Below are 24,359 nucleotides of genomic sequence, written 5' to 3' on the forward strand. Positions count from 1 at the left end.
TTTCCCGGCCGTGGCCGTGCCTCCCTGCCCCGGCGCGGGGGGGACCGCCCTTCCCGGGCAGGGTGACCCCGCTCGGGGCACACGCACGCAGACACACACGCGTGCCCACGCAGGCTGTGCACACACGCACAGCTGATGCAGGAGCCCAGCCGCCGCGGCACGGCCCCCACCGGCAAATCCCGCGGCCCGGGCCAAAAAAGGGGCGCCGCGGCGGAGAGCACGACGCGCCTCCTCCTCGTATTTCCTCCCCCGCCCACTTCCAGCGGCGGAGGGGCTCGCTGCCGCCCGGGATGAAAAGTTAGCCGCGGCAGGATGCGCGGCGCGGCGCGGCGGTGAGTTTCCCCGGCGGCGCCGGGGCGCGGCGGGGCGGGCGGCGGGGGCGCGGGGAAGCCCGGGCGGCGGGGAGGAACCTCCGGGATCTCCGCGTCAGCCCCGGCTCTGTGTGTGTGTGTGCGCGCGTCCGGCCGTGCCGGTGCCCCGGGGGCCGGGCCGCGGCAGGGGGGAGCGCGACGCGCACCGGCGCAGCGCCCCGAGCGGCGGGGGGCCAGGGGTGACTCTTGCCCTCGGGGGCGGCGCTGCTTCGTGCTGGGAGCGGCCGCCGCGCGGGACCCCCTGAGGAGACCCCCCCGGCCGTTAGGGGCGGGGGGCGGCCCGGGACGTACAACCGGGGCCGGGGCGGTGGCCGCGGGGTCCCGCCCGAGAGGCGGCGGCGGCGGCGGGGAAGCCGGCCCGCGGCGCGTCTGTTGTGCCTCGCGCTCCGCCGCCGTCCCTCCCCCACCGGGCCGCGAGGAAACCCCCTCGGTGACCCCTCCCCCGACCCCTCCCCCACCCCCGCCTTCCTCCCCCCGCCCGCCCGGCCGGGGAAGGGGGGCGGGGCCGGGAGACCCGGTGACGTCACTGCTACGGCCCCGCTTCCTGCAATAGAAAGTGAGAGAAGGTAAAACACCCCCCGCCCCCCCTTCCCCCCCCCCGCCCGTGGCCCGCGCCGCCGCCTCGCGCCCCTCCCCCCGCCAGTGACCGGGGCGCCGGGGGGAGGGGCGGGGCGGGGGAGCGCGTCTCTCCCTGAGGGGAGCCCGGCGGATGCGCCGAGCCCGCCCGTGCCTGCCGGCCCTCCCCCGCCGGGCCCGCCCCGCCCCTCCCGCCTGTCAGGGGAGGCTCCCTCCCCCCCCCCCCCCCCCCGGTCCCCCCGCATTGTGTGTGTCCCCCCTTCATCGCCCCGCAGCCGGGGGGCAGGGGCGGGGGGGGGGTCCGGGGTTGGTCTGCTCCCGTGTGGGACATGGCGGGGGGCGGGGGGGGCGCCCGAAGGAGGGGTCTGCCGCGGGGGGCGGGCGCGGCCGGGGGCCGGCCGGCACGGCGGCGGGGGGCTGCGGAGGGGGGCCGTGCCGGGGGGCGGTGCCTTGGCCGGCCCGGGGGGACGGTGCATGGAGGAGGGGTGGGTGTCGGTGCCGGGCCGTGTGTGCGTGTGTGTGTGTCTGCGCGCCCGGGCGCGGCGGCGGCGGCGGCGCTGGGTCATGTTTGTGTTTGAGGTTGTCAAGTGAAGGAGGCTCCCGGCCCCCCCGCTCTCCCCCCCTCCTGCCGCCGCCGCCGCCGCGCAGGGGTCGCCGCGTTCCCCGCCGCCGCCATCAGCCGCCGCCGCGCCGGCCCCTCCGCCAGGTTTGCAGCGGGCCCCGCGGGGGGGGACGGGAGGGGAGCTCGGGAGGCGCCCTGGGGAGGGAGGGGGTGCGGGGTGGGACGGGCGCTCCCCGCCGCCCCGCGCCGCGGCCGGCGCCCCCCTCTGCGCGGAGCTGCGGCAGCCACAACACAATGTGTCCTCCGCCGGCGGCAGCGGCGGGGGGGGGGCGGGCGGCGGCGGGGAGGACCGCAGGCCCCGCTCCCCCCCACCCCCCACCCCACCGCCGGGACGCGCGGGGACTCCGCGCCCGCCCGCCCGCGCTCTCCCCGGGGGTGCCGGCTGCACCCCACAGCTCCAGGCGGTTTGTCGGTGTGCTCCCCCCCGCTTCGCAGCCGAGGTTTGGGTTGGGGGGGGGTGGGTGCCGCGGAGCCCCGGCCCGACTCCTCCCGCCGCCCGTCCCCGCTGGGAGCCGGGCTGCGGCCGCTCCCCCCGCTTCCCCCCCCCCCCCCCCCCCGCCGGCATGTGTGCAGCGCTTTGTTCGGTGCGGCGTTGCAGAGGGGTTTTCCCAGGCTCCTCCCTCTTTATTCATTCATGTTTTTTTTTTCCCTCTCTCCCTTCCCTTTGCAACCCTGCTCGCGCATACCGGCGGCTCCCGGGGCCCCGGGGCTGGCTGCCGCCCCGCCCCGCTCCCTGATCTGCATTTTTTTTGGGGGGGGGGGGGAGAGGGGGAATGTGACCGCTGCGTTTGCAAAGGCCCGTGTCTCCTTCCCCCTTTTTTGTTCAAATTAAGGAGGGAATGATTTTTCGCGAGGGTCCTGCGCGGTGTTTCCGCCGTGGCTTTCACACGGCCATCTCTTCCCCCGAAAGAATAAGTCCTGCTGGTGAGCGGGGGAAATTCGTGGTTTTAAAGCATAAAAAAGATGTCATTTGTGCTGCAGGGGAGCATCGGGAGGTGCTTATGATTTACGGATACCCGGGGGATTTCAAACTCCTGCTCCAAATAACTTGCATAAAGAAGTGACAGTGTTTATTATAATCTTTAAAAACGTCAGCCCAGCAACACCCAGAGTTCCCACTGAAGGGGGACTGGGGTTCGGGGGGTGCTTGTTGCTCCAAGCAACCCAGCTGCTGTGTCCAAGACCAGGAGAATGGACCTGTTAGCACAAGGTTTTATTTAATTTCTAAATCTTTCTGTTATCCTTGCAGATAAAGTGGTATGGGTGAACAACTTGACAGGCTGCGTGCTCTGTTTTGGATTTTTCCTTGGTTTTCCTTTAACGTGCAGTAATACCCTAGTGAAGAACCATTAGTCAGAATAACATTTTCCAGCCTTCCTTTGTGTCAGTTGCAGTCAGTTTCTTCTCCTGTTTGGGTCCTTCTATGCAGCAACAGACAAAAGAAACATTAAAAATTAATCATTATATTCCTCAACAGTCTGTAGACTGAAGGGGTGGTTGCAAGTAGTCTATTTTAAGTGGGTTTGAATTCCATTTTTATGAAAAACATGGTTGTCTTAAAGAAAACAAACCCTAAATTAATACTTAAATGCTAAAAATTCTACATACTTCAAGTAGCTATCCTTGATCAACTTGTCAGTATTAGGGGCCATTCTGAAGTTTATATAAATTTTTAAAATTTCTTCCTGGTGTTAACTAAAAAAAAAAAAAAAATAAAATCTGTTAACATGAGGTAGTACTACTACAAAAAAAAAAGTGAAAAGCGGTGAATGTTTTAGTTTAGCTGGAAGAGCAGAATTACACCAGTCATTTTCTTTTTTAAGTTCTTGTGCGTAAGTAGTTTGCCATAGTTCTGTGGGAGATTTCACATCCTGTAGGATTTCAGAAAGTAAGCAAAATGCTGCTTAAACTGGAAGTAAATCGTAAGAATATTTGAAAAGTAAAGTTTTGTTAGTCTTGAAAAAGATGTAGGTTTGGGGATGCAAATGTAGGTTTGTACCATTTCAGCAGCAAATCCGTGTGTTAGGCTATTTAAAGGAATTCCCTGGTCTGTGGGGTTTATCCGAACTGGGGCTTTGCTGGCTGCAGCCACCTGTAAATGCAGGGGCTGCTGCAGCCACGTAGGACCACGCCAGGGCAGAAACTTGCTGTGCAACAGCTTGCAGGTAGGTCAAGAGCCGGTGTGATTGTTTGCTATACGCTGATATTTCGGCAGAAATATCCCATGGGGAGTTCTTCCGGACTTGCATGCTCCGTGTAAGGAACCCGGAGGTGACTGATGTTACAAATAGGGCGGATTATTGCTGATGCAGTGTGCGTTTGCTCTCCACTCTGCACTCCCCCCACCCCGAGATGAAGATCTGTATCTTAAAGCCTGATGTCAAATTTTGTTTAGTTTTCTGGATTTATTTGCATGGGACATGAGTTGTTGGAAGAGGTTTTCTGGCTAGAAAACAGCTGACAAATGTGGAAAAGTGTCTTAGCTTTCTCATGCTTCCTGAGTAATCCCAAAAGGAGTTTCACCCTCATGTAGTTTTCTTAAGATATTGGAACATTTCACTCTGTAAAAGGATAGGTACGGAAGTATTTCTGGCTCATCGCTAATTTCCATAGCAGTTTGAGGATTAAAGGGGGCAGATAGGTATCTCTGTTTTCCTTATTCATGTGTCCATATCATAACTTTTCTCTCTCTTTTTTTAGCATATGGAATAACTGAACCCTTTGACAAGTTTATGGAGCTGCCATCTCTCTGCTTGCTGTACTTTCCATTTCTGAGAGGAGAAAGTGGTGTATGAGATTAGAGGAAAATGCCTCGGACAAAGCAGATACATCCCAGAAATCTGAGAGGTATGTAGTGCTCAGCTGAGAAAGAAAAGCTCTTGGGAAACTCAGTTGCCGTTTCAATTACGAGGTTAAAGGAATATGTATTTAAGAAGTCTGTTTTGATCCAAAAATAGTTTGCAAGCAAGTTTTAGGAGTCATCTGCGAGACAGCTCTAATTTTGAGAGAAATAAGTGGAATCTGTTCTTATTGCAGCAGTCTGTGTGCTTGACAGCATTCTTGGTATCCTCCAGCTTACAGCAATAACCAGCATGAACTTTGAAAATGCTAAGGAAGACGTAGTTTCCTTACCAGAGAATTTACAGCTGAAATATACAGGGAGGTGGGAAATGCATGTCACGTAGAAGCATCATGAGATCTGACAGCCTGTAGTTGTTTTTCTTAGTAGTAATCAGTTTGGCTTACTTTTGAGGGGATCAAACTCTCCTCCCATGCATGCCTCCCCATTATTTATCATCTCTGTCACCCATGCTACCTTGGGCATTGCTAGGTTTGACCTTGATCTCCTCGCTGTCCTGCCTTCGCACAGCGGAATGGTAGCTCCTTGGCTGTGGAAAGGAGCAATCAGGCAAGCGACCTGCTCCACAAACTGGCAAGCTTGTACGTCCAGACGTTTCCTTGAACAAAGTCCCAGTGCACTTAACAGAGCGCAGGACTGGCAGATGAATGTGAGGAATCTGATCCTATGGTTATTTGTTACTGTCTTGGTAGAAGTGGCCCTGGAGGAACTAAATGAGCGGAAAAATAGAGGTCAGTTGACGAGCAGATGTGTATGTTGAGGGGAAACGCGCTTCCGTCCCCACCCTCGTACGCAGCTTTCGGGAGAACATGCTTCCACCTGCACCCTCACGTGTAGCTGTCATCAGCTTTTTTGATGTGAATTTTACAGTTGCAGTATGGAAGCATCCCTTCAGAGAATAAAAGCTATTACAAAACCACAAGTATCAACATAAAGTTTTAGGGGCAGGAACAGCATTTGAATCCGGTTTTAACTTTTTATGCCAAAACCCAACAAACATCCGCATGTGTTTCAGTTAGTTTATAGTTGAGAGGCTCTCAAGTGCTCATGTATACAGCTGTATCTTGAGACCTCGCATTTGCAGATTGTATCACTGCTACCACTAACAATCTCTGCTGGAGGAGACATTTTTGCAGTGTCTTTATTCAGGAAGGGCTGAGCAGCATTGTTCGGTGTGATGGATAAACCTCCATCACAGATCAGGAATTTCACATTTAGGTGATGCCGTTTCCCCTTCTTACTGAATGTGAAGCAGTAAATTAGGACCTGATTTTTAATATTGCTGCTTACCAAGTTGCTGACGTAGCTGAGCTTATGTTTTCCGATCAAATATGAGAGTGATCTAATTTTAGTACTCTGTCTGATATCTACTCTTGTATTGCTTGAAACTTAAGAGGAGTTAAGTCTATTGGAAAGCTTTCTATTCACTTAAGTAAATGCGTTTAAAATAAATAATCTAATTGAACTCTTAATTATGTAAGAAATTAATTGCTTTTTTTTTTGCCTTGCGTAATTTCCCCAGTCATTTAGCTTTTATCACCCCCTGTAATAGCAGTTTTCATCAGTTCCTATTTTTCCACAACTAATGGAGTTCTTGAATGAATTAAGATGGGTTCAATGTTGAGAAGGGAAATAGACATATACAGTGAGCCCATAATTTGAAATGATGTTGGAATGGTTAAATAATTGTTAAAACTACACAGGTGCTGCAAACTTCAACATGTCGTGAGCATATATTGCTACTGTCATGGGTTATTAGAGGTGAAGTGATTTGAAAAATCAGTTTACTTCTCATTAGTTATGCCCTATTTCCATTTTTAGTCTAGATGATGAGGAAAACTGGATTTCAGTTTCTTTAGTCATTTTATCAGTCTCTGAGAATATTGCAGAAAATATTTGCTTAAACCCTCAGTTTTTGCTGGAACTTGAGGAGGCTGAAAGATTTCACAGGTTTGTTTTCTGACAGCTTATTTTTATGTATGCAAAGTTAGAGCCATCTTAATTTGACACTCTTTAACCATTAAAACTTTAAAAATGTGGTTTTTTAACACTGTGGTTTAATCCGTGGTAATTAGTACCGATGATAACTAAATCTGCAAAAAGAATAAATGTCTGTGGTTGAAGGTAAAACTCTGCAAACTCTTACGTTTTATAACTTCTGGAAGACAAAACTGTAAGATTAAGTAACCTGTATTTTTAGGTTAAAAGGTATTTTTAAATTGTCTAAACCTGATTGTCACCTTGTACTATGTACAAAGAACACTCCATGCCCTTACCTGGCTTCTCCCTCCCTTATCCCAACTCCTCTCATTGCCCCACAGCAGTCAAATCACCAACAGCTTTAGCTGGACTTGTCCAGAGCCCATCAATGTTTAACTTTTTTGAGAGATCACTGTTGAACAACCCTTGACACTCTCTATCCTGTTGTGCATCAGATGAGTTACTTGGGTTGCGCTTGCAGTCCAAGTCAGCCTGGAGAATAAACAACCAAGTCCAAGAATCTAAAGTATTTTCCCCTAAAAAAAAACCCAACATAATCCCTCTCTCCCTCCCCACAAAAAAACCACACAGAAAAAACCCCACCATAAACACCACCCCCCACACACTCCCATTAGTTAATTTGAGGTTTGCTGCAGCATAGGAGTACGTTTTGAAAGTTTTAATATTGCCTGTGTTTACCGTAAGCAACCTTATTGTCTGGGGAAAATGAAGTAGCGTTGTTTAATATAGAGAGCTAAATTGAAGATTTTGGCAGGAAACCTTAAGGCTCTTCTTTTTGTGACATGGCTTGATTTTACTCATTTTGTGTACTGCTAAGAGAGCTGACAGCCTTTGGCAGATTAGTAGTGGTCCTAGAGTATCAGATTCAGTGAAGATCAAATTTATTTTTTGTGGGGTTTTTTTTGTGTGCTGAGGTCCTCTCCGCTCTCCCCCTTCTTAGCTTTCACTGTCTGTTTATAGATGAGTCAGTATAGTGCTATACTAACCTGATTTTACAGCAGGGAAAAAAAAAACCTGTATCAAGAGGACAGGATATGGGAAGATTATTTTGCAAATAAAAATTAAAAAAAAAAATTAGTTGGCCATTTGTTTTCATGACTATACGTTAGTGACATGGTTTTAATGCCCGACTGCGGCTGAATGAGCATGTCGTATCTGAAGGGTACCAATAAGGCATCTGCTGTGCTGCGCTTGTTTCGTGATGTTGTTTTGTCACATCAGCCTTCCCTGCTCCTCACTGCAAATACCTTCTTACGCGAGAAATGTTACCATCGCTGGTGGACTGCTTTGGTAAAAGGAGTTGTGCACAGTGTCAGACTTAGTCTTCGGACTAACTTAACAGTCGTGGTCATCCCCAGCAGTAGGGATGAGTGGCTAAAATGTGAGAGAAATTACAGTTTTGCAATTACCTGCAAAAGGATATGGATTGGATGCATGCAGGTTCTGGAAAATGCTTAGTAGTTTCAAAGGCGAAGGCCAAAGGCATGCCTAGGAAAAGCCTGGCATGGGTTACCTGTCAGCTAAGTGACTGGAAGTGAGTTTATAAGCAGGTGTTCCTGATGTTGTCTTAGTCTCTTAAATATTGAAGATGCGTATCATGTTGCTTATCAAAAGCGTCATCACTCCCCCTCCAGAAAATAAGTGTGCTGCAGAAGAGGAAAATATCTGTTTTATTCAGATATCCAGAGGTCGTCTTTTCTTAATTTACTTCATTTGTTTTGTGAAGTTTAGCTCACTAAAACTAACAAAAAGACTACTTCGCATGCGGTTACACCCTATATTTACTGGCCAATTGATACACAGGTGTAACAAAACGTTTCATAGAAGCTGTAACGTATTCCCAGAAGCACAGTTCCATTAGAGAATTATGCTTTTAGCAGGGCTGAATGGGCTTGGTTTGTTGTCAGATGGTTGTGAGGATATAGAAGGAAAAACAACTCATGTTTTTGTTTACTTAGAAGTACCCAGTTGCAGAGTTTAAAATGAAAACTTATTTATTATGTGTACAGTGTTTAGCACAGTGCTCTGATTCACCAATACAAAACTGTAACACAAATATTTTGAACTTTGTCTCTTTCTAGATAAGCTTTCTGTTATTTTTAAGAAGATGAGTTGTTGCTGTTTCTGTTTTTCCTTCTCAAACAAATATTTCTATCTGAAACAAATGGTGGACAGGCCCATAAAGTTCAACAGCCATCTCCAAATCTTTATCACTTTGCATTTGATAAGGAAATGCAAGTATAACATGAATAGCTTTGCTCAATATCTTGATAGCTTTACAGTAATCTGAAAAGCGTGCTTAAGTTTGCTGGAAAGCTGGACACATTCTGGGCCTTACGATGTCCAGAAGAGCTAGGCATCTACTACATCTTAAGTGTGATTTAGCAAAGGCTCTCTGAGTTGGTTTAAAATTGTAATGTGCTTTCAGTACTGAAATAGGCCTGTCTACACTGAAAGCTGACAGGTTGATATTTCTTATTAGTGTTTGGTCGTGTCATCTATAAAACTTGAGAATCGATTGGTGTGCTGTGCTTTAGTTCATGATTTGCATTAAATGACTTATAAAAATAGAAGCGCTGAGGTTTCTCAAGGCTCACTTCTGTAACTTGTGTTTGCTTGGTTCAAAAGAAATGTGCAAGCACAACTTTTGGCTTTTGGGTCTTGGTATTGTTTCCAAGACAAAAATAATGCTCCACTTCAGGGTATTTGATGATCAACGGGGGCTGTTGATGCAGTATTGGTGCATCAGAAGTGCCAGTGGTCTGCCCTCTGTGTCGTGCCTCTGGACGTCTGTAAAGATGCTGCATATGTGTCTTGCTTAAATTTCTGGAGCATGTGTGAGACACAGGTGGAACAAGAAGTCAGAGTTTTGACTTGGTGACTTTATTATAGAACTATTCCTTGATTTGACAGCAGTTCTTGTTTCTGTATATCAGATTGTTTCATATAATTTCTTCTGCAAACCAAATTTGAACCAAAAACCTCCCTCAGGAAGGTAGAGAGAATGCATGGCTCTGTTGGTGTATCATCAGCTGGAGTGCCAGCAGATCCACGTGTAATGGAATGAATAGACCAGATCTCTTGTAGACCATAGAAGTACTCTCCCTGTGCCTCCTATTTCTCATCTGGGATGTGGAATGATAATGTTTCCCTTTTTTTTGTTTGTTTTTGTTTTACTTGTTTAGAGTGTAAGATCTTTAGGCTGTTTTTTACGGTGTGTATGGTCCAACGTCTTGCACATTAGAGATCATCTTGGCTGCAGCCCTTAGATTTTATTGTAATGTGAATAATGTCTATATTTACATGTGAAAAACTGTCTAAAATACTTTGCAGTGTAAGAAAGCCTGGATTTAAAGCTGTAATTTGCCACCCGTCACCTGTCCTGTTCCTGTCTCGTTGTTCCGTGTCCCTAAATTTGATCGTGTGTTTTCAATAGGGTCTAGTCCTATTCACTGCACAGGATGGTTGGGACTTAATGTCAGTGCCCACAGGTGATGGACAAAAGCCTGTTGAGAGTGGATTGCAAGAGGGGAAAGAACAGTAGGGTGGATAACACTGTTAAGTGTCGTCGCGTTTAATTCCTGCCTCTGCCACTGAGTTTCTTGTGTGAGACTGAGCGATTCTGTTACCTTTGCAGCCAGCTGCTAATGGTGTGTGCTGCATTTTGCCTGAGTCGAGATGCCCGGGCACAAATTCTGAGTTTTTGCAACTGCAGTTGGTCCACTATGGCTACAGTCTGGATGCAAAACACTGCAAAAGTGCTAAATACTTTTAAAAAAAAAAAAAAAATCAAGGTCTAGGTGACTAAAGTTGAAGCTCCAGGATTAGCCAACACTTTTGGCAAATCTTTTAATCTCTCTATGCCTCTGTTTTCTGCCTGTAAATTGGAGATACCAGTACCACATCAGCTTCTAAGGGCTCAGAAGATAAAGTTGTTAGTGTTGTGAAGCAGACACTCGGTGGCTAAATAATGGAAAAAGACGATGACGAAACTGGTAGTAAACAGAGCCAAGCAGTGAGCACAGACCATTTTGCGCACTGGCTTAGTTTGCGTAAACACCCTTGCTTTTGGCGTTCTCCAACTTCTTGCTGCTTCGCTTCACAATCTTAACATTTAAAAGGTATTCTTAAAGGTTACTTCCTAGCTTTTAAAATACCAAACTAAAAACCCAAGAAATTCCACCGTATTGAACCACAACGCTTCTCATATGAGTCATCGATGTGTTGGGACCTCAGGCTGCAACGCAGACTTTTGCTGCGTGAGCCATGCAGCATGCTGACGTACTCCGCGTGGACCAGGCGCTGGAGAGCGGAGAAAGAAATCGCTCCCATCGGTGAGTGTTGATCATCATGTTGCAGAGTTTCGAGCTGTTGCTGAGAAAGCCCCTGCAGCCAGGAGGGAATACTCGCTGCAGGAGAAGTCTCTAGAGAGGAACATCTTTAATGTCATCGTTTCCCAGTTGGTTTCGAGACTGGTTTAAGCCATTGCCGCTAGAGGAAGAGGAGGAGGAGGAGGAAGTGAAGCGGTCTTGCCTTCCCCCACCCCAGATGCTTGTTCCCCTTGTTGTGTTGCCCTCCTCGCTCGTGTGTTGGCTGGCCCCGCAGTGGAAGAAGTAGTGGCACCCAGAGTGAGTTATGCTAGCATCACGGGCGGGGGGTAATTTTTGTGCTGGGTTGTTGGTTCCCTGATGCTGTACACCTCTCTGCTGCTGGAGCAGGTGGCGGTGGCAGCCTGGGAGGGACAGCGCAGAGGCAGGGTTGTCTTGAGCCTCTTCCTTGAACTCATTGTGAAACTATGTCGGAAATCTCTAATTGCCATGTGTAAGCAGCAGGATTTTTGAGCTGCTTTAGTTGTCCAAAGGCAGGTATAGATTTTCATAAGGATAACAAAAGGTATGTTCCTTATTTCTGGTTTCTTTGCTTTTCTGTCAAGAACCTCGCCTTCTGTTGACAAATTTCAAAACTGGGAAGCGATGGAGGTTCTTAATGGATGACTTTAAGAACAAAACACTCCCTCTAAAATTTGGCGTAGAACTTTCATTGAGGATTAACAAAATTTGGCTAAGATTTAAGCAATTAAAAAGAGGTCCAGAAAACCAAACTTGATTGTAGCTGGCGCTGTCAGCTTTGAATATGTATTTATAGATTTCTGCATATGCACACTGAATATTAGGAAAAGAAAATGGGGATAATGCAAAGAGAGTCTGCTGGATACAGGCAGCGGCAAAAATAGGTGCTTTCAGAGGGAGTTAAAATAACATGAAGAAGAGGGATAAAAGAATGGTATTCCAGCTCACAGGATTGCAAAGAAATACCGGCGAGAATGTTGATGAAAGAAAAAGAATGGAGGAAAGAGCTTAGTTCTGTTCTTTTGATAGTAGAAAACAACAAATTGTATTTTTTATGGAACATAAAATCATTATAATTGCAGTTAGAATCAGGCTTGAGCTGGAAGAAATTGGTGAAGGGCAAGGTTAAAAAAAATTGAATTTGTACAGAAACGAAAAAACCAGCAATGAATTGGGGCTTGAAAGCTATGTATAAGCCAGTTAGATTTCTTTCAGAATACAGTGAAGTGGAAACAGTGCAGATCTGTAATTCTGCCTCACCTTTACATCCTGTATCTTCTTTATTGCTAATTGAGCGTGGAGTAAGAAATGCTACAGAATTTGGCATTTGTTGAAGCATGAACTCCAGTGTGTTAGGAAGGTCATGAAAAAAATCGTAGCTGTGAAAAGAGAAACAAAAAGTAAGCTTTCAGCAGGTGCTCTTTCAAACATTTCTATTAAAGCAGGCAGTTGGCTCTGCGGTGAAACTGAGTCCAGTCTTTTGAGCCCAGGAACAATTACATTTTGTAAGAGTCCAGCTTTCTTGTGAGCATTTAGAAGAATATGACTTGTTGGTTTGTTGGTTGTTTTTTTAAATCCTTGCATTTCAGAATAGATTTTGGTTTGCTGTGAGAGTATGTGTAAGGTATGTAAGGTAGCTGTTTTAATTGGGGTGGGGTTTGTGTCAGTGTGTGTGAAATTACTTAAAAAACAAACAAAAAACCCAACAGCCACTTCTAATATGTAACCATTAGAAATTAACATGTAAATAGCAAAATCCTGGATAGGCTTGAGAAGCTTGGGTAAGAGAGCCTCCTCGCAGGTTTATGGTCATCTACATCTTAAATGGCTGTTATGAAAAAGGCTTATGGTCTCATGTTTTTCTTAATTAACTTTTTACTGCTTTAAAACAATGCAAGTTTCTCTGTTAACACTCCTGTCAGTATTTTCAAACTTTGAAAGCATCAGTCCACTAGACTTTGCAGTTTTGGGCTGTGTTACTGCACAGTCTTACATCTAGCCCAATAAGCTTTCCAAGACCATTGTTACCATTTAAAAATACCTTGTTGCAATGAATTCTCTTCAATAAAAAAGGTACTAAAGGAATTTGCAGCATAATACTGTTTCCTTCACACTCGCGTTGTGCCTGTGTTACGATGCTTGAAAGGGTTTGTGTGATAAATACTTACCTGCTGCTCCAGGCAAGGATTCTTGGGCTGTGGGACCGGTCCTTGGCAGGGTGGACAGGCATGCAGGACCTTGCTCAGGGAGCTCAGTATCAACACGCAGTTGTCTGCATGTTAGGGGGTAGTGTCTGTTTGACCTAACACTTTGCAAAATTGCTGAAGAGGTGAAAACTATTTTTTTCTAACCACAGGCAGTCGTTATCACTGAAGCAGTCACCCTGTAGCCCACCTTGATGTACTCAGGAAGCTTAGAGAAAGACTGTTTTAGAGGTTATGTTTTGGTTTGTTTTTTAATCCTGAAATTACTCCCTTTCATGGCATGTATTTGAGTTTGTTCTTACGATCAGACAATTTGATTTCAAATTGCAAACTGCTGTAAATACTTATGTTGGAAAACGTAAAGGAGACTTCCTAGAGCTATGCATTTCCTAAGAGTAGTTATACCAGTATGTATTTCCTAGCCTTGTTCATTCTTTGGTATGTTGGACTTCTGTAGTAAGCATTTTAGTTCATAATGGCTTATGAGATTATGGGGAGAGAAACTTAGGCTCTTACTCAGTTGGAAAAGTAAGATTTTCCTTGCTGTGTTAAAACAGATGAATAAACTGGACTTTAAATTTCCAAATTAGATGAGTTGGGCCAAGTGCAGTCTTTCCCTCCACTTGTTTAAATGTATCGTAACTCAGAATATTTACATTAAGAAGAAGGGAGGGGGGAACCCCCCTACAGCAGATGTTTGGAGCCTTTCGTGACGCATTTGTGGGGGAAGTGGAGAAGCTCGAGTTCAGTAGGCGAGGCAGTACTGTTTGTTTTTATACAAAAGCTTTTTAAATGCCCTTAAAGCTTCTCTCAGAAGAATGCTTGGAGAATATGCTGACTTAGTGATTCCTGTATGACCTTTGGTGGCAGACTAAAGAAGAAATGTCTTTGTAACGATCCAGAGGTTGTGAAAAGCGGAAGGAGGATTTTTGTTAAGGCAAAGTTGAAAAAGTCTGTGTACTTGAAAATTTCATCTTTGACTTAAGACGTTGTTGATACTCATATAATTGAATCTGGTTAATGCAGTAAACTGGATTTATCATCTTTGATTACCAGAAGAAGCAGCGAGTAGAGAATGCATGTTCGTATGTTAAATACCCTGTGAACTTTTTTCCCCCTGAATTCCCATGTGTTTAAAAGATAAGTTCCCACCAAGTCCCCTTCGCAAACCCTGGGGCAGACCTCCTGGGCTGAAATCGCGACAGGTTTGGAACGAGCTGCGAGGAGGAAAAGCAGCGGTTCAGCAGGAGCCTGTGGTGTAGCGTCGCTACAAAACAACTGTGTGTGTGTTCCTAGTTACCTATGAAATATGTGGCTTACGCCCTGCCAGCGGTGGTAGTCATGGAATATCCAGAGCACACCACATGATTTCCTCTGATTTTTGGCCTAATTTCAGGGGGGTAGGAAGGAGGGTTAGTTAATGTTGAATGGCATTGTTTTTAACTACTGAGCTCTCTTAAGTCAGATGGGAGATTGCATGCTTGTTCTCACCCTAAAGGTTGCAATGCAGACAGAATACGGAGCCACGAAAAAGAAAGAAGTGTTTAGAAATGGCACTTAAAATATTACTTCTCTGGTGGTTTTGCTATTCCATTACCTATAAGGAATCTCTAGCTGCTGTGCTTTTTGAAGAGGAGTGCATGTCTCTTAGACAGTAGATGTACAGATTTTACCTTTCTCCCTGCTTCAGGATTTCTTACAGAAGCAAGTATTTCTGTCCCAGATCTATGAAGGAAACACAATAGTGTATGTATTAATTGTGTTTAAAATATTTCACTCTACAATTTTTATTAGCAAAATACCTAATATGCCAAAATGTTCCTGTAATTGTCAGTTGTCAAGAGGTAGAGCTAAGTATGTACATTATAATAGTTTAATGCCTTGAATCTTAAGAGAATTGCCTTCTTCAGTGTAAGGGCAATGCTTTTGTGGCTAAGAGGCAGATTAGGAACTGTGAAAATACTAAACTTTATTACAGGGATGATTTAATAATTTTCAAACAAATCTTTATGTAATGTACACAGCAGACTTGCTGAATTTGTCTCAAGTATTGCATGCATTTGTTAGGGGGGTGGGATAATACCCTTTTTCATGATAATAATTTATGGAACATTTAATTATGTTTTTTCCTGATGTTTTTTCTTTCTTTTAAACAAAGTATATTTCTGTGCCAATAAAATCTTACATTTATTTTAGAACACTGTATATATATGTTATGTCCAGGTATATGTGTCCGTTAGCACGTTTCAAACTAGTGTTTTCTTTATGTGCTTTTTCCTTTTTTTCCTTAGAATTCTATAATATAATCTGAAACAGTGATGTAACTTCTGGAGATACCGGAGAAATTGCTGTTCTGGTACAGGATGATTTTGCTTTTGTCAGACTTGTGAAATGCAGTTTGTCTTCAGTACCTCTTCAGCAAGGTTTGGTACCAGGATTGCTGTAGAACCTGGCTACCATCCCTGTTCACGTACATGAAATCCATTGCTGCAGTGGTAGAAAGCAAGCCAGTTTTTGTTGTTTGGCTGCTAAATGCAGATCTGCTTCCCTGTTGAAACGGTCAATCTTCCCTCTCTTAGGCTCATTAATTAGGCTAGTTGTTAGGCTTGCTCAGAAGCCTTGCAGTCTTAACAGTTTATGGTTTTCTGAAGCTTTCAGTTGTCTTGGTGTGTCATCTACAGATGCAAGAGTACTGTCAGGGCAAACTCTGAAATTCCCTGATGGAGCAGGTTGGGATCTTCTGCCTGGGGCTTTTGCCAGTGGGATCCCATATCCTAGACTGAGCGGGCACTGTAGGCAGATCGGGGCACGTCCCAGAGCTCGTGGGAAGTTTCCACAGGCATCCAGGTGGGATATGGTGTCGGCACAAAACAGGTTTTAATTATTAATGGTTTTCCAGTATCTTATGGCTGGCTTCTATCATGCCTTTTCAAAAATAAATGAATAGCATGTTCCTCTCTAAGACTGTCAGTTTAACTTTTTTTCTTCACAACTTTTTTTTTTTGCAAGTGGTGTTTCTCTATTTTTTTTCTTCCTCTGTGCTTTTACTCTTCTCTTATTCTTTTTTTCCAGAGTGACTTCCAGTTCTCACTATCTATGGATATTGCTTCTCTACCATTCTGCCTGCTAATGCAGCTATAACCAACAGTCTAGTGGGCATCTAGGAAACGGGCAAATTCATACTGTCGTCTTATTCCTCCCTGATTTTTTCCTCCTGTTCTTAAGCTTCACAAACCTTTGATATTGCTAACATCTTACATGCTTCGATTTGCTCCCTGAACAAAGTTGTAGGTACTACAAGACATTTCTACTGAAGCGACCCAGAGTTTACATGATGAGGCCTTAAAAAATACAGTTAACAAAGTATGTTCTTCAGGAATAACATCTTTACAGTGCTTTCGGAAAGCAGAACAAGAAATTGGCTGTAGAGAAGCATGGTGTATTAAGAATCAAGGTTCAGAGATTTGAAGAATGTGATATCTGTAACACGCTGAGGAAGCAATGCCAAGTAATGGATTTTCAGTATACCTGAAAACTGACCCCATTATTTTAGGCACTATTTCTACAAACAGCGTTTCCAAGATGAAAGAGCAAGTGTGCGCATGGTTGCATTTCTCATAGGTCTGTATAAACATGTTTAGGACTGTTTGGAAGAGCAAAAAAAGAGTTAATACTGAAATATTTTCCCGACTTTTACAGTAATTTTTGTACTTTTTTTCCTTCTTCTTTTTTTGGGGGGGGGGTAAAAGTTCTTGACTTCCGAATTCCGAATATGCTAGCAGCTTTTCTTTTGAATGCTCAATCTCCATGGTTTAGTAAAAAGCTGACCAGATTTGCACAGTGGAACTCTCCTGTTCACCATCAAAGGGAACTTCAGTAGAGAGAGTGTGTGATGAGCAGGCTGGCGTGCCCCACGTGCCTCGCGGCCTCCTTTCCTGTGTCTGTTTGTAGCATCGAGGGTAAAAGGTAGATTGAACCCGTTGAGATATTTTTCTGTGGACCTTAGTCTGTCGCCTGCGGTCCGGTATTAAGAGCTTATAAGTGCAGCTTGTGAATTTCTGATTTTCAATTTGGCTGGGAAATCACAATTTGCACAGCATAGCCGGCAGCAGTCCTAGCTCACCGGTGTTGGCCTTCTGTAGTTGGATGTATTAATTATAAAAAGCTATTTAAAAATACCTAGAAACAGGGAGGAATCTGAAGGTTAATGTCTTATTGGTGGAAAATAATGGTCTGAAAAGGATGTAGTGGTCAGTCTTTTCCAGAGCTGAAAGTTTCTGGTTAACCACGTATTTCTGCAAGGGCATTCAGAAATTTGAAATGCTTTAAAATCTACTGATGCAAGGAAAAGGGGCAGAGGAGACAGAGCCTGTTTTTAAGCTAACAGAAAGGGTTAATGTAGATGCACAATTATGTACTGGTTACCTGCAAGTTAATTTCAATCTCGCATTTCTAGTAAACACCGATGTAAAAATGTCTCTTGAGCCAATGTTCTAAGTAATCAGCTTTTTCTCCAAGAGGCTTTAAAAACACAGTTTTGGCAACAGTAACTAAGACGTTATTTTACAGAAGAACCCCCAGTAAATGGAAAGAAAGCTGGTAATCAGTTTTGATTAACGGATCAGCATTCTGTTATTTAAATGTTTACGTCCTGATTAGCATGTATGCTGCATTTAAATATGCAATTTTACGTAGCAAAATTTGAGGCACGGAGAATGGAGATAATGTTTCAGATGCTAAAGGCTGGGGATGTGAGGTAAAAAACGTGCAGGAGATGCTCCCACCTCCCTCAGCCTTGTAAAGCGATACCTGCATAACTGATATTTTCACTTAGTTGTGCGATTATGGGGTTTCTTAATCAGATATGGGTAAAGGAAAAAGTGTGGGGAGGGTTTGGTTTTATTTTGTTCGGGGTTTTTTGCAAATTCTACTTAGTCTACAACAGACTTAAATTAAGTTTTAACTGAAGTATTAAGGCTTTTGTTCATGAACTAAATGTCTCCCGCTCCTCACTTTTTTTAAAGACGAAGAAAGTTGAGCACGTACAAAAGTTTGTGAGATTTTCCTGGATTATTTTAAGAATTGCCAATTTATGGTAGCATCTGATCATTTAAATCTGCATTTCCATTGTGATATTTGCTTCATATATGTGTGCAGAATAGTTGCTATTTCCTATGTTGTTCATAACGTCTTATTTTTTTCATGTAAAAGCACTGATTCTGATAACAGTTGTTAGGTACCAGAATATAGTGGTTTGCTTTGCCAACTCACTTCTGCTGCAAAGTTGAGACTTTTGGCCAAAAGAGCATGTACATCTTTCTGGGTTGCAGATCCTGGCTTTGTGAAAAACTGACTGATTCAACAGAAAGGTTGGCCTGCCACGTAAGCACACCATAAAAAACAAGCATCTGACAGCTCTGTGGCTTAAAGTAGTGGATCTGACACAGGCATATGGAAAATTCATGCAACGGGGATACTGTATCAAAACAATTTCTGTAGAGAGGCAAAACCTAATCCTTTCCCTCCCTTCCTCCCTCCTTTGCTTTCCCATGACTCTGTTTTTACGTTGTTTGCTTCTCACCTTTTGCCTTTTGAATGATTCCCCTTTAAAAATCGGCATCTTACACGAGGATTGAACAGTTCCTCAAAGAATTTTTAGGTAGAACGATTGAACTTTGAAGGGGAATATTCACATGGAGATAACATCAGGAAGGTGGGATGCTTTTGAAAAGCCATGGGTCCTCTTCCACTTAACGTGACTGTCCAAAAGGAGAGACAACATACTGCGCTCATGTGTTGGAAAGGGAATACCTGTGCAGGATAATTTGACTCTCTTTCTTCCAAAGGAAACTGGATATGCTTTCTGTGCCATCTGATGACACAAACCTTTTCCCCCCTCTACCTGGTATATTATTGTTGCATTAGTTTTGATATCCTCTGCAAGGTTTTGTATTAGTCTTCTACCTGGGCTTGTAGAGCGAAGACTTTGGTTTACACAGAAGGGCTTCTGTTGTTGTTGTTGAACTGGCAGAGGTTTTGACAACTGTGAAGGGATAGAAAGTAAACATAGGCAAGCAACAAATGGAACAATCACCCTTCTCTCATAGCAAGCAAGTGTGTAACTGATCTTGCTGGCTTATTTTGGTTTGCATTTTCTTTTTTTTTTCTCCCCTCCTGCCTCAAATGTTTTTAAAACTATTAGGCATAAGCAGTACCAAACCCAAGTAATTCACAATTGTCAGTTTTTTCTGCATAGGTAATACCCAAGCTACTCAGTGCTCTGTGTTTTTACTATTGCATTGGTGTTGGAGTACCATTCATGCAGCCAGTTTTCTTCTCTCTCTGCTAGAAGAAAAATGAAGAAAATAGCTGGAACTGACTTAGGCATTCATCCTGTCATTTTTCTCTATCCTCCTTGAAGTCATCCAAAATCAAACCATTCAATAGTAACATTTTTCACCGTCATTGGGGCTTCTGTATTTTTTGTTGCACTTCTTTCAACAGACCTTTCAAAATAAGGTACTGCTGTTACAACTACCACAAAGTCAAGAAGCAGAGGCACAGGATTAAGAGACAGCTTCACCAAGGTGTGTAGGCACCTACTCTCTACTAAAGCCTGAGGAGCTATTGCGCCCAAAGCCCTTGGTGAATCAGGCCCTGGAATGGTCGTTTAGCATCATGCTGGGGGATGAAGCCTGCTGCCCCGGGCAGCAGTGGTCACAGCTGACCCAGTGTTTTCCAACAGAACTCTCTCCTAAAATTTTTGAGCTGTGTGGCTCTCTTCACAAGACTTCCGCCCCTTCCCCCCCCCCCATCATATACTTGTGCCTAGCGCTACAGGGTGTAGATTAATGAGGTATAGATGTGTTTGTCCAGGGGCCCGTTGCCTTGCTGCGCCAGCAGGACACAACTCTGAACAGCCTCACCAGTTCCAGGAGCTGCCCAGTCTGTTCTTCCCTCTTACGAGTTTCATCTGAGGGAAGCTCTCTGTGGTGAATGAATTATTGAAATGAAGCGCCTGAAGATACAGTTAGACTTTCGTTCATCCTGAGACGTAATTAACAGCTGGATGTCTCACCGCTGAGAATTAATTCCCTTCGGTAGTGGCCAAGCCCTCCTCTGTGTCCCTGCAACTACATTTGTGTGTCTTCAGTTCAGCTGGGCTGTTGCAATGAATATGGCAGACATGCCTCTGAATATGCAGCTCCGTGTGTATGGCGAGCCTGTGCAGTGGACTAGGGCTCGCACTTCTTAATTTCTGAAGCAGTAGCCTAGCAGGTTAAGGGGAGCCTGGCCCCAGTGATGTACAGGCTGTGGATTTCTGCTCTGGCTGCAGCCTCCGTGAAGCAGCTGACTTCGTGCCTGGGGAACCGCACTAGCCTAGGAACCGCAAAACATGAATCATGGGGATTAGAGCCTCATGGCAAGATAATGGGAATAGACTTCTGGCTGTCTAAAGGTTGGAAAAGCTATTCTCCATCACTGTTGCCATCTTTGTGCCCAGGAGTGCTGAGGAACTTGGCGTGACGCTGCGTGGTGGAAGTCGACGTGGGTTTATCCTTTATGTGTGCCTGCGTGAGAAAAGTGTTTGGTAAGCAAATTTTAAAATGCCTGGTTTGCTCCTTCTGCTTCATATGCAAATCCCACCGTGGGAACTGCATATATGCTTACTTAGCATTTTAAAGTTGTAGAAGGCTAATGATGCCGCGGCATGGGTGCGTGAAGCCCCGCTGTAGCTTTTTGTGTCGTATCACTGACCAGGTGTGTGCAAACCATCCAGGAGTCTGCTAACGGGTGGAGGAAGGGGCTGTCACTCTCCCGGCGCATTATTCGTTTGCTCCCCTGGTAAAGCTCTGCCTGATAGACACACTGCTTTGTTTATTTTGGTGCTCTTACAAGCTATACTAAATAATCTTTATAATAACAACGCTGACTTTTAAGCAAAAAATCCACTGGAAAAAAAGCTGAGTTTTTTCCGGAGATTAATCCAGTCGCCCCACCTATTTTCTCTCTTCAGAAACTGGAGCCCAGGAATTGCTACAGAAACGTTCTTCCAAGTCACAGTGGTTGCTTCATTCCCTTCCTATTAACGGTGCTGCTGTGGTGGTGAGGAAGTACAGCAATGCTCTGAAGCTCAGTGTATACAAAATCCTCCATACAGTCACAAAAAACCTATTCGTTTGCAGTTAAGTTCCCCAAGGAAAACTTTGTCCGCACCTGTCTGTAACTGACACTAATGTCGGAGCATGCAGTTGAGAGGAAGAGGGGGGTAGATATTCCAGCTGAGTCATCTTTGCTTCTTCCTGGCTTTCCCTTTCCATTCATGCTTAATGCCCATGGAAATATTTTTTTCTTACAGGTTATTTTATTTGCTTTTCTTTTTTTTTTGCCCCAAGAAAAATTATATAAATTATATACAGAGTGTCTAACCTTAAAAACTAGATTAAAAGAACATATTTGTGCAACTAGGACAAGAACTGGGAATTAGAAGAGCGGATTTGTGGCTTTTCATTCAATATTGATTCATTTTATTCATATGTGTACTCCTGTCCTGTATTGAGCTGAGGCTTTTACTTTGCAGAAAAAGAGAAGCGTGTACTCATGTCAAGAGCATAATACCTAGTTATTTTCAGCAGGTGCTTAAACACAATTGTAAATTCCAGCTTATAGCTGAGCAATTCACCCTCTACCCCCTGTATGTAAATTCGTAGCAGGGGACACAATGAGGGGTTTGAGTGTATAACTGATACCTTTTTTTCAGTGTGGAATTCCCATCGAGAGGCCAGGCCTAAAAATACCAAATGTTTCCACAAACAATTCCTGTGCTCGTGTTGAGTAATACAGCTACAACCAAGGAGAGAGCTTCTGCTGACAGTTTCCCAAAGGAATGCAGGAGTCCAAGCTGAGCTAGTTTATGTATAGTTTTTATTATTGGTCATACGCTCTTACCAGAAATCCAGATGTGCTTGAATCATGCAGCAGATTAATGACACAAAATGACTGTGGCTGCAGGATGAAGGTTTCTTTTGTGTGCCATAGAGGATATGGTAACTTCCAGTTAATGACTTCAAAATATTTTACAGAATGCAAATGAGCAAGTTAAGGCATGTAAACAAAAGTTGTCAGACTTCTTTTCAAGGTAAGCGTTTGAATTACATGCTATTGAAATGTGTGACTTGATTAAAAGAAGTAATTTTGTATCAGTGTTGCCTTTTTCCAATGGAGTGTTTCAATAAATAAATATTTTAAAAAAACCTCTCAAAACATTCTCAGTAAATAAAAGGGAAATTCAAAAGGGAAAAGCCAAAGGGAGTAAAGGAACTTTACAGGGCAAGCAACGGTCCTTCTAAAATAGTAAAAAATCTTGTATAAGGAACCTGAAGTGCTTCATTTTAGGAATGTTTTAACATAACAGAAATTTTTGAGTGCCTGCTAAATTGAAATATGAAGATCAGCATGCAAGTTAGTAAGCTTATGAGTTCAGATATTTCTCAGTGCTCAAATCCAGTAGCTGTATAGGCATGTTTATGCAGCATCAAAAACCTTAATTTTTCTTTTTCCTGCTGCTGCCATACTGTACTTTCCTTGGGAAAAATCCTGGTCCAGTGATTGTGGAGTTTCCTGTCAAAGTATGCTCTCTCCAAATTAAATCCCTGCAGAAGCAGGCGAGTGGCGTAGGGAACCTGTTCACTGCGGCAGCAGCCACCAGCTACAAGTTTTCTTGTTGCTCAGGGTGGTAGAGGCAGGTCTCTTCACTCACCCAGACCATTTACTCGTTTGTTTGGCAAATAAGTTGATTAGAGTGATGCTGTCACTGGGCTGGTTTCACCAGTATCTTTATTTATATCAGAATGGTTTCAAGTACAATATATAATCGGAAGCAGCATAGGAGAGCTCAGTAGCCCTTGCGGAGTTGCGGAGTTTTTGTCTCGATTTTTGGCACCGCAGTTGAGACCACCCCTGAAAGTGACTGGGTGACCCTTGGAGACCCCTCAGCACTGCCCATTGGCACTCAAGTCAGTAACTGTGGCTGAGGGTCCACTCAGGTCTGGTATTTCCACTCTTAACAAATCCAGTTTAAGACTAGCATCAGGCACTATTGACACCAGCAGCTGTTGCAGCCCAACATGTGCCCATGAGTTAGCTGTATTTTTTCACTCTGTGTATTTACAGTCTAAGCTGTAAATAATGTTTGAGCTCTTTCTAAGCTTATTTCCAGCTATTTTTTGGTGGAGTATTTAGATTATTGTCATAGACTTGGGTGGGCTGCATGTTTCTTCTGTGTTGTGAAGCTTTCATCTAGCGACTTTTTGCTTACCTCAACTTCTGTAGAAATCCACTTCCGAGAAAAGAGGTGCATTTGCACCAAATTCTCTGCTTCCTTTGGAAACACAGAAAAAGGAAAGCGTTTTTCCTGTTAGTGACTGGTCTAATTTGTATTTCTGCTTACATGAGAATATATCCCAAATTTACAGAGAGGGATTTGTTTCAGGGTCCTGTTAACCTGAGAACTCTTGGCGTTTTTTTTATTCCTGGCAGTAGAATTACATTCGCTATTTCTCCTATTTCGAATCCAATTTCTAAACATTATGGGAACTGTAATGGAATCGTCTCCATGAATGTCAGGTTGCCATTCATAAGAGGCACTTTTGGGTTTTTGGGGGTTGTTTTTTTTAACTAATGGCTCATCTAGGCTGGGGATGAGTGGGGTTGTTGAGCTAGAGGCACTGGTGGCAATGTTGGGGATGGTCAGGTACCGTTTAGCCTTTGATCATTGTGGTAGTTAATACTATTCTGTTTAATCCTGATAAAACTTGCTGAAAATAGTCAGATGTTTGTGCATACTAGCATTATATTTTTTTCTAAAAGTAATAAGGATGCTGATAGGCATTTCTTTGTTCCTAAGGCAAGCATAGTATTGATACAGGAGTGTTTTCTCTTGGGGCATCAGAATCAAGTCTGGTTTACGTTATTTCTGTATGCATACCTATCCTTCTAGGCTTGTAATATTCTCTGGAATTCCCACAGTTTTCTGCAAACAGCTTTATTATTAGATGTGTGCTTTCTGAAGTCTCCACTTAGGTTATCTTCAATATTGTGATGATATGGAGGTCACACTTAGCAGCCAGACAGCCCAGGTTGTATATATGTGGGAAAAGGAGAGGCGGACAGGGAACAGGGGCAGAAAAAGGAGTTATGGAGGAATCAGGACTGTGTAATTTACTTGCCTGTATGGGAAATGTCTACATCTAGTTATAAATGAAACTTTCTTAGATCTTTCCCCAAACTTGATTTTTTGTATTTGCCTGAAATAAAGATAGTGGAGAGAGATACAACATTACCAGAGACTGTGGAGCAGATTCTCATAGAAGTATA

General features: G+C 44.4%; 1 protein-coding gene across 10 annotated transcripts in view; it reads left to right on the plus strand.

Moving 5' to 3' along the window:
- The first annotated feature begins 238 nt into the window (after positions 1-238).
- The window catches only part of HIVEP1 (HIVEP zinc finger 1), a 127,391-nt gene continuing 103,270 nt past the window's right edge, over positions 239-24,359 (plus strand). For 3 of the 10 annotated variants that reach the window (XR_012672489.1, XM_075142687.1, XM_075142696.1), the window contains exons 1-2: positions 239-332; positions 4,270-4,416. Coding sequence is in view for 8 of the 10 variants with exons in the window: in XM_075142687.1 (XP_074998788.1) it covers positions 4,377-4,416 (40 nt within the window). In the remaining 2 variants the exon portion in view is untranslated. The other 7 variants (XM_075142689.1, XM_075142688.1, XM_075142690.1 and 4 more) reach the window with 7 other exon arrangements.

This window comes from Calonectris borealis, chromosome 2 (assembly GCF_964195595.1).
Source record: "Calonectris borealis chromosome 2, bCalBor7.hap1.2, whole genome shotgun sequence".
NCBI lineage: Eukaryota > Metazoa > Chordata > Aves > Procellariiformes > Procellariidae > Calonectris > Calonectris borealis.